General features: G+C 37.7%; 1 protein-coding gene across 1 annotated transcript; it reads left to right on the forward strand.

The window, feature by feature from the left end:
• The first annotated feature begins 2,944 nt into the window (after positions 1-2,944).
• On the forward strand, positions 2,945-11,249 carry coq5 (coenzyme Q5, methyltransferase). The gene is made up of 7 exons (XM_017452547.3): positions 2,945-3,183; positions 5,852-6,001; positions 6,214-6,435; positions 7,663-7,769; positions 8,377-8,465; positions 8,719-8,830; positions 10,131-11,249. The coding sequence occupies exons 1-7, from the start codon at positions 2,985-2,987 to the stop codon at positions 10,230-10,232; spliced, it is 981 nt and encodes a 326-aa protein (XP_017308036.1). The 5' UTR covers positions 2,945-2,984; the 3' UTR covers positions 10,233-11,249.

An 11,249-nucleotide genomic window follows, 5' to 3' on the forward strand; every position in this document is an offset into this window, starting at 1 on the left:
CTATCTATCTATCTATATATGTTTGTCTTTGCTTTTGCTACTGCATTTGTTCATTTGTTATTCTTTTTGGGTTATTTAAAATAAAAATGTGAAAATAATTCATTAAAAAATTGTTTTTGTCTGCTTGTTTTTTTTTTTGTAAATTCTGTCTTACCCCAGTTTTTTTCTTCCATCTTTTATTCTTTCATCATAACAGGTGAAGAATGTGAAGTAGCAGGTGAAGTAGTCAGTCAGTCCAACTATTTATTTATTTATTTATTTGTTTATTTATTTATTTATTTTAGTTTTGCACTGGAGCTGCGACTGAAACCAAAGTTGCTAACAACCCAAAGGTTTCGCACGTTTTCAATTCTTTGTATTAAAGTTTGTACAAATTGTACGAATGAAATTGGAATCTACGTACAATTTTAATTTGGAACTTTAGGCCACGCCCCCTTCCTGAGTCTGATGCTGGAGGAGTAGAGAGACACCAAACTCAGTTCTGAGCAGGACAGTGATTCAGCTTCGACTGTTTTTAGCTTTGTAACATCTCTGACTTTTGTCCATGTTTCTAGACGACAGTCTTGGATACCGTGTCAGAAACCACAGCAACACATCTAAACTCTCTGACAAAGCCGACTGAGGCATCGTGACTGTGTGGTGATTTAGATGTGCAGTCTATAATACATGCAAGCACAGTGCTAAACTGGAGGCTATAAGATTCCCTTACTTGTTAGCTACTTTAGCCTTCAGCACAAAACTTAAAGAACTTCAGACACTGTTTTAGCTGGTCAGGTAGCCTGCATTTGTGGTAAGCGGATCTTGGTTTTTTTTTTTTAAAGCTGGGTTAATTTAATCAGGTGTAACGCCACTGAATGTTCAGAGTATGGTTCTCATTGCTGCAGGTTCCACTGCCATAACATCCCTCTCAGGCTGTGTTCAAAAAGCCCTTAATGAGGGAACCAAACTCAGCACCCAGGTCCAGTTTCGGTTGAAGCTGAATGGCAGTGTTTGTGGTCCTGATGAGACCTGATCCTCCTGAGGAGAAGAGAATCACAGTGTGTGAAACAACACCCTTCCCTCGGGTTTAAAGTCCTTTCAGACCAAATCTGCTCCAGCTGAAGCCTTTGTCAGGCTGTAACCCGAGACTATGGGACCTCCCTGACTCGGCCGTCTCACACCGAGGGGGCCATCTTCATCTCATATTCTTCACTACATTACACTAAAGGTTCAGGAGTGTGAGGAACTCACTGGCCTTTCAATGCTGCCTGCAGTGTGGGAAAGGAAACGTGAAAAAAAGACCGTTGACTGTCTGGCATAGTAACTACAAGGGGACAAAACACACACTAAGATAAATAAGATAGGTGTTAAGATGAATATGAGCGAATAGGTGAGGTAGTCTTGTGTGAAAGTTAGTCCATTCAAGTTAAAACCTTTTAATGAAAAATTATTTTAGAGAAAATATAAACAACTAAAACGTTTAGGTTTGTTCCGAACATTACAATGTAGTTACAATTGTTGCCATTTTGTATTAGATTACAGAATATCCAGTGCAGTTATGAAATCGCATAATGCAATATGCGTAGTATTCCCCAAAGGATACCCTAAATGAACTTTTGTTTCCACGAACATTAGTTCTTTCAGATTGTTTGGGCATTGTTAATAAAAGTTCCTTTTTTCTTTGTATGAATGATGGCATATAGGCTGTAGATTATGATTATATGTATATATATATATATATATATATATATATATATATATATATATATATATATATATATATATATATATATGCTTTCATATTAGTAGAATGCTTCATTTAGACACAAACTCACTGTGCTGCATTTCTCAATATTCATCTCTATCAGTATATCCTAGACCACATTGTGTTCACTACATAGTACACTATTATGGGTGCTTTATCCTTATGTTGTCTATAAATACAGTTGAGAGTGTGTATGCATGTAATTATAAAATCCCACAATGCAGTGCAACGGTTTGTTGTCCAAACAGCACATCCTAGAACGTATCCTAAATGCACATTGCCATATGTAGGGAATAGAGAATAGGACATAAGGACACATCTCATAGACATGACCAAAATGTAAAACTATATAGTAAACTATATATTATTGGATTTCTTTAAGGATATGCAGTAGGGGTTTTTTTTTGTTTTTTTTTTTGTCTCATTAAAAAAAAAAGAAAAGAAAAGAAAAAAAGAGCATTGCGATGCAAGCCGAGATTACATTAAAGGTTTACAGACACCATGACGTCTCGTTCATTTCCTGATTAACAAATGACATGCATATTTTGAATTATTTCTTTAAAAGCAGTAGAAAAAAACTGTCTAAAGAAAATGTATGCACTTTCAAGTTTACTAAGAATTACATGTGAACCGAATAGTCACGAGTAGGCTAGTTATCTGTATTCATGACTCAAATCTTAAATCTTAGCCAAGCTTTTTATACATAAAGAGCAACTTTGTAAAGTATATTTCTGTTTGTTTACCTTCATTAATGAGTTAAAATTTTATTGTATTTAACTAAAAAGTATTATTAAAGAAGATTATAGACATAAGTGCTAGACTGTTATCGACTGATTGAATTTATTGTACATGCATTATAATATATACGACATTTTGATTCCTCCTGTAATTTAAAGTTTTGTTTTTCGTATTTTCAATTATTATTTATTTACCAATTTTTATTGTATTGTTTTATGTCGTATTTATTAGTTGATGCTCATTTCGCATATAACAATTTGCAATATATATATATATATATATATATATATATATATATATATATATATATATATATATATATATATATATATATATATAATACGACGCTCTTTTTTTGGGTTAAAGTCTAAATAAAACAAAGGAAAATGACACGAGTGTACTAATCATTCTCTGAACTACATGCAACAGTCGTCGTTTACTGATGACAACTCGAAGCGACTGTCGCGCGTTTATGACGTAGCACTGGCGCCTTCAGAGCAAGATGGCGGCGTCCTTTAGAATTCTCATGCGAACACTTCATTGCCCGGCTCAAAATGTCAAGTCTGTGTGTAGAACCCGAGTCAGAAGTTCACTTTATTCGGCAGAAGTGTCAATATGTCGAAGCTACGCAGGAGTTTCGGATGGAAAAAGCGTCCATTTTGGTTTCGAGACGGTGACAGAAGAGGAGAAAGCAGAAAGAGGTGAGAGGCAATAAACACAGAGAGAGAGAGAGAGAGAGAGAGAGAGAGAGAGAGAGAGAGAGAGAATGAGAATGAGAATTCTCACATTTAAAATGAACTGTTTAAATGTAAAATGTTTAAGTTTTAAATTTGACTGCACTTCCTTCTCCCAGTCAACGTAAAACATACATTTTCCCTTTCCCTAATAATAAGACGCTGTAAATGAAGAGCATTATTATTATTATTATTATTATTATTATTATTATTATTATTATTAAATGTCTTTGGTATTAGCTCGGCACATATGTTTAACACATCAGACCCTAAACACCTTAAGGTAAAGTTTTTCTATTAATTATTAATATGACAAAAACTATCATATTATTGTCCTATTATTCTCAACAGAATCATAGAGTAAATAAATAAGCAGAAAGTGCACTCTTAATCACAACCATGTTCAGAGTCAAGTCACTTTTATTTGTGTAGTACATTTAAAGTCGAGTATTTTCTGAAGTGCTGTACAATAAAATCAAGTGACAGCAATGAAATAAAATACGAGTAAAATAAAACATGATGAAGCAGATAAAAAAAAAAATCTTTAAATCCAATGATGTAAAGACAGAACAAACCAAAATCACGATACTAAAGACCTTTTTAAAAGAGTCAAACACTTGGGGTATGCCTTTATATAAGAAAAAAAAGAGAAGTCTAAGTTGTTCCATGAGTTCATTTGATGCGCTACCACTGGATGGAGCTCTCATCAACTGGAGGCTGCATTCTGCCACTGAGGATGACCCCAAGCAGTACAGCCTGGAGATTGCTGAGGACGGTACCGCTTGAAGTACCATGGAAATGGATTTGGACCTCAATTCCACATGGACGTTCGCGCTGTGGTTGCTGGGACGACGGTCGCTGCGATGGCCTTGGGACTGCAATGACCACATACAGTTTTACACTCAGGTCTCCTTTAGTGAACAGTGGACTAGTTCAACAAACAGACTTCATGTAAAAACCATAATGAACTTTCCTATACTCTCACACTATCCGTCGTTACCCAGATGACGACGGGTTCCCTTCTGAGTCCGGTTCCTCTCAAGATTTCTTCCTCATATCATCTTAGGGAGTTTTTCCTCACCACCGTCTCCACCGCCTCGCTCGCTCAATAGGGATAAATTCACACACTTAAAATCTGTATCCTGTGTTTATACATTTCTGTAAATCTGCTTTGAGACAATGTCCATTGTTCAAAGCGCTATACAAATCAAATTGAATTGAATTTCAGAGCTGCAACAGAAAAACCCCAGACACAAGCCTCAGGTCACTGAATATTTAAATATGATAATATTTGAGTATTTTCCCTGCTTTCACACACCCACTGATAATTAATCACTGAATTTACAGCCCCTCCTGAGTTAAAATGTGTGTGTGTGAGTGAGAGAGAGAGAGAGAGAGCAACATACACTAAAATGTGCAGGGCAGGGTCGTCTCCAAGAGGACCAGGGCTGGGGAAACAACTCTAACTTACAACTTGCAGTGATGTACTGTATGTTCACTGTTTGAGCAGGCAGCACTGGTACTCGAAATTATGATTTAAATCAAATAAGAGCTTTTTGAAATTTAGAGTAATATCTAAAAGGTTGTGTTTAAATGGACAGTCAGTGTTTACAGTGTTTACAGAGTTCTGTTCTGATTCGTGAGTAAACGGGGCCATCTACAGGCGCGAACATGTCACTGCTTTCAGTATTCTACGCTCGCTTTTATTCTTCATTTTTGTGAAATCTGCATACGTTACAGTTTCCATATATTGATTGCTACATGGCGATCTGCACACGTCGACGTCACCTGTTATTGTAATTTCATTTTCCTGTTCTACTCTTCTTTATTTTTTTTTTGCGTGCTACATTATGTGTCAATTAAAGCAACTAGCAAGTAAGTCTTGTACTCGAGTCTGACACGGCTTATGAATATAATGGTCCCTTTTCAAAAAAAAAAAAAAAAAGAGAAAAGAAAACCCAGAAGCATGAAAAAGGTTCATTCTGATTTCCAAATTTGATTCTGACTCCGGTTTCGATTCTGAACTCTGACCCGATAGTACAAATTTTTATTTTATGACTTGTACATTATCGAGTCGGTACAAAAACAGGTTTCGCTGCAAAAATAAGAAGCGAGTGCGACAGTCAAAGTCTCCAGAAGAACCGTGCCTGGTTCTGCAAGATGCTCAGTAACACGTACAGCTCATTTCCTTAAAAAACTGCACACATTCTACCTGAGACTGCAGATTATTTTTTAAGCAAAAGGTCGTCACAACAAATATCGGCTGTGTTTCATTTATTAATGTTTACTGCTCTTTATAGTATATTTTAAAAATATAGAAACATTTAATTTCATTATTTTTGGAGGCATCTTTGCGTTACAGCATTTCTTTGTATGTAAGACTTTTGCATAGTACTGTATATCATTTAAAATTATAATTTGGATATTAATTTAGAATGGGTATTTATTCTGATTCTGACCGTATGTAACATTAGTAACTTGGACACTGAACATAAGACTAGCTGTATTCCGCAGCATACGGGTAACTTAAATGTCACCACAGACATCTCTGTAACTCCAACATGTACAAGTCGTCTTGGGTCTCACACTCCTCTGTGTGTGTGTGTGTGTGTGTGTGTGTCTCTTCCTTCCTCAGTGTATAAGGTGTTTGAAAGCGTTGCTCAGAAGTATGACGTGATGAACGACGCGATGAGTCTGGGTATCCATCGGCTGTGGAAGGACGCGCTGCTGCGTGCGATGAATCCTCAGCCTGGGTTACGCCTGCTCGACACAGCCGGAGGCACCGGTACACACGTTCAGTCCATACAAGCACACTAAACTATAAAGGAAAAAAGAGAAATAGGTGATCGTAAAATACAGAAGAAAAAAAAAAAGAACCGGAAAAATACTGTAACTGAAAATAGAATAAAATGAAAGATAAAACACGACACATCATTAATCCTCTTATGCTTTATTTATTCATCTCTGATGAAGAAATGACGTGTGTGTGTTGTCTAGGTGACATCTCGTTCCGTTTCCTGAATTACACACGTTCGGTGCGTGAGAGGCAGCTGCGTCAGAGAGCGCGGGCCAATCAGACACCTTCCTGGCAGGACATCTCCAGGAGTTACGGCTCAGAGAGGGAGGAGCTTCCAGAAACCCGAGCGGTGGTGTGTGACATCAATAAAGAAATGCTGAAGGTGGGGAAAGAGCGGGCGGAGAACGCAGGGATCACCACAGGTACTGCGTTACTGTGTTAATACACAGAACAGCATTTCCTTTATAACCTTTCATCAAACCGAAAACTCTGTAGTGTGTGTGTTTGTTTATTTACTTACACACACAAACAGTACTGTAGAAGAGTGTTGTTCTGTTCTATTGTTCTTCCATTCTTTGTATAACGGGCATGTAACGATACACTCGCATCACGACGCCGGGGTCACGATCCGATATTCTAATAAGGTTTTGAACAAAACTTAAACGAAGAAAAATAATGACTGAAAAGACTTATTTATTTATTTATTTATTTATTTATTGGATCATAAGCAATAAAGAACAGTGCGCATTTTTGTCTCTGTAGAACTGTTCATTAAAACATTGCTATGAGCAGAGGTTTAATATTGTAAAAAAAAAAAAAAAAAAAAAGGGACTGTAGGTTTACCATATCTTAAAAATAAATAAAGGAATAAATGTTTAAACTCTCCACAAAATTGATTGATCGGCACCTGTGGTGTCACTTTAGCTGGAGATAGAGCTCCAAAGTCGGCTAAAATGGCCGGCTTCCACGTTCTCCTTCTCAGGCGCTGTAGATCACAGAGGTACGATGTACACTTTTTAACGGACATAACGTTGTCGGTCTGTCCTTTTGTTGTCGGCTCATCGAACAAATAGGTTACTCCGTAGGTAACAATTCCCGTAACCCGTGCGCGTATAGTCTATTTTTGTTGTTTTATTGTTGTCCTACAAGGAAAATACATACAGTGACCAAGACACAATAATACAAGAACATTAATTTGTTTACCAGGTTGTTGCCAGATATGTATATATCATCAATCCTGGATACAGAATTCATAGATTTTTCCCAAAGGTTTTGTATTCTCACACCCTTATAACAGCAACTGTATACAAAATAACCCAGGGAGCTAATTCCTTGTAACTCCTAAAGAAAATACTCTGCAAGTCATTTTCCATTCAACAAACATATATATTTCTGTTCAGTAAAAGTCTGATCGTACGGGTTTGACGTATTCCGTCCACTCATTCAAAAATCCGGATCTTTTAAAGAAATAGAAACTCTTTCCATCTCGTCTATATTGCGTATTCTATCAATCCATTCATCAACCGTAACCATTTTCTCGTAATTGACGGGAGAATTAACATCAGATTCTTAGCATTGTAATACAGACGTGTGCTATATTTTAATGATACATGTGTGTGTGTGTGTGTGTGTGTGTGTGTTGTGTGCAGGTTTGTCATTTGTAGTGGGTGACGCCGAGGAGCTTCCATTCGACAATGATCGGTTTGACGTTTACACCATCGCATTCGGCATCCGGAACGTCACTCACATCGAGCAGGTAAAGACGCTCTTTATTAGTCGGTATCCGAACTCTCTATAAAGCCGTAGGAGGGAAATCGTATAGAAATGATATAGAATGTTTAGTATCTATTATTTACTGAGCGAATCAAAACGACCGCATAGACATCAGCAACATTTCAAATCATAAGGCTCGAACGGTTCGGTGGAAAAGAAACAATTGCGTGATAATTCTATTGCTAGAGTGTATTTGATCAAATATACACACCTCATACACGTCTTTTACAGTCCAGATAACACTTTCTGTTTGTGCAGCGCATTAATTTGCATAGCGAGAGCAAGTTGTTTACGTCTGTCGGACTGGTTCAGTTTTTTCCGTGAAGTCTATTTCGGTTTCTGCGTGATAGGAAAATCTGTTTTTTGTTCTTGTCTTAAGATCTGGAGTTGGAGTTCTTAAGTTCTTAAGTTCTTTTTCATATAGTATAAAAATAAGCAAAATACACGAAGCATTACAAAAATAAATAAATAAATAGATAGCGGGTGAGATTTAATAAGAAATGTTTAATATTTTTGTGTACTTGTACAGTAGAGGTGGATGAGGACAGTGAATCTTTAAAGTGTAAGTGTGTGTGTGTGTGTGTGTGTAGGCTCTGCAGGAAGCTCTGCGTGTGCTTAAACCAGGTGGGCGCTTCATGTGTCTAGAGTTCAGCAAAGTGTCCAACCCTCTTCTGTCCAGGTCAGTGCCTTTGTTTGACCGTAAAATAAGAGTTTGACCAGGAACAGTAAGTCCCACCATCACGCCACCCAGGCGTTGATTATTTTCCTATAACAGCATGCAGAGGAAGTGTTGCACTGTTTGTTTTACACTACAGTCGAAACGAAATGTAACGGTGTAATTCATTTCTTTTTGGGTTTCGGTGTCGGTGAGCGTGTTGGTGTGAGGGACGGGTAAGCTGTATTAATGTTGTTGGTGGTGATGTGTTCTGCAGGCTCTATGATGCCTACAGTTTCCAGATGATTCCAGTTCTAGGTGAGGTGATTGCAGGAGACTGGAAGTCGTATCAGTATCTGGTGGAGAGCATACGCAAGTTTCCGGATCAGGTAACTGTACAGGACTGGTAAAGGCTGAGTGTTGCTCTTGTCACCTTGAGTAAGAAATTTATTCTCTAGATCTGTGTTTTCCTCAAGATGGATGGATGGTTTGTTTGTTTAATGGATGGCTGGCATGTTGGACTGACTGACTGACTGATATATGGATGGATGGATGGATGGTTTGTTTGATGGATAGCTGTATCTTTTGTTTATTTGCTGGATGGATTGTTTGATGGATGGATGGATTGTTAGAATGAAGAATGAATGGGTGTGTGGTTTATTTGATGGATGGATGTATAAATGTTTCTTATGGCTGGATAGGTGGTCGGTGTGTTGGATCGATGGATGGTGTGTTTGATGGTTTGTTATATGGATGGATGAATTGTTTGTTTGAGCAGATGGTTTTATGGCTGGATGGATGGAGATATTAGATGGATGAATGGATGGGTGGTTTATTGGATGGATGGATGGATGGATGTATAGATGGTTTTTTATGGGTGGATGAATGTTTTGACTGATGCACGGTTTGTTAGATGGATGGATACTTCTCTTTGTTTGTTGGATGGTTTGTGTGTTGAATGGGTGGATGGTTTGTTTGATGGATGGATAAATGTTTTTTTTTTTTTGGATGGATGGTTTGTTTGGTTAATGGATGCTTTTGTTTGTTGGATGGTTTGTGTGTTGGATGGATGAATGGGTGGATGGTTTGTTGGATGGATGGATGGATGGTTGGTTTGTTTGATGGATGGATGAATGTTTTGTTAGATGGCTGGATGGTTTGTTTGGTTGATGGATGGTTTTGTTTGTGTGTTGGATGGATGAATGGATGACTGGTTTGTTGGATGGATGGATGGTTTATTGGATGGATGAATGTTTTGTTAGATGGATGGATGGTTTGTTTAGTTGATGGATGCTTTTGTTTGTGTATTGGATGGATGAATGGGTGGATGTTTTGTTAGATGGATGGATGGATGGTTTGTTTGGTTGATGGATGGTTTTGTTTGTGTGTTGGATGGATGGATGGTTAGTTTGATGGATGCACGGTTTGTCAGATAGATGGATGGTTTGTTTGGTTGATGGATGTTCTGTTTGATGCATGGACTGACATATTGATGAGGTGTTAAAATTCATTCACAAAGTTACTAAAAGAAATTAGAGCTGACACTAATGGGCAGCCATGATTGGGCCTCCACCAGTCCCCAGAGACTTCTACCATCCCGTACAAAAAACCTGCCGCTTTACAAATTTACACATTTTAATATAAATTCCATTCTTCTCGTTTTTTTTTTTTTTTTTTTTTTTTAAACAGGAAACATTTAAAGAAATGATCGAGGACACTGGTTTCTTCCGAGTGCAGTACACTAATCTCAGTGGAGGAATCGTCGCTCTTCATTCAGGGTTCAAGCTTTGACGGATGTCTCAAACACACACGCACTTACAGATGGAGCAGGCAATGTACACACATGGAAGAGGAGACAAGTTGATGATGTATGAGAGAAAAACTCATTGCATTCTGTGTTGAGAAGTTCTGCAGATGTAACGGACACAACGCTACGTAGCTGTGTGCAACCTCGTAATACAGAGGCTCCACTGAAATCAGGATTATTCATGTGTCATGTTTAAAGGACTAATTTGGCCAAAGGTGAAAGAGCAGTGCAGCAGAGCTTTGAGGCTGATTAATACTTCTGTGAATGCATGTCTGTGAGCACTTCAGGGTGTTGTGTGCAGGTGCTCGTATAGGTTGAAGTCTTCATTCTCAAGTAACGCGAGCATGTCCACTGGGGAGCAGTGTCGCATGAGCTACACCGGAATTTAAAGAAAAAAGCCTTTCCGTGTTTCACTGTCAGAATAATAAATAGAAGGCAATATGTTGTTGAAGAAAGAAAGAAACCGTGCATCTTCATTTTCAGTTTATTCGCTTTAGGATTCGATTTTTTTTTTTTTTTTATTGTGTTGCTATGGCTTGCATAAAAGAAAGTAATGCAGGGTTTAAATTGGCTCCGTTAGGTATAAAGTCTCACGCTTTTTAAATTCACGTCACAAATTCATGTTTGTGGTTTTCATGCTACAAGCCGGTGGACGTCATAAATAGTCAAACCTTCCTGTTTATCATACAGAGATGTTACTCACACGTTCACTTTCATGGTCTCAAGGCCCATTTAAGGACATTCACGTTAGTGCAGTATCTCAAATATTAGTGTGTGAATTGTAGGATTTGTCTGGAGTTATCCTTGTTAACACCAGGTGAACTCAAAAAATAAATAAATCCATCACACAATAATGTTATCGGCATGTATCGCCATGTTTGACCCGAACATGAGATGCAGGAGGAAAACCTGATAAAACGGCTCGTGCTGTTTAATGATAGCTGTCGATATGAGAGTTTTATCATAAAGGAGATATTTTAATAAAGATAACGTTTATGTGA

The sequence above is a fragment of the Ictalurus punctatus genome, chromosome 22 (genome assembly GCF_001660625.3).
Source record: "Ictalurus punctatus breed USDA103 chromosome 22, Coco_2.0, whole genome shotgun sequence".
In the NCBI taxonomy this organism is placed as follows: Eukaryota; Metazoa; Chordata; class Actinopteri; order Siluriformes; family Ictaluridae; genus Ictalurus; species Ictalurus punctatus.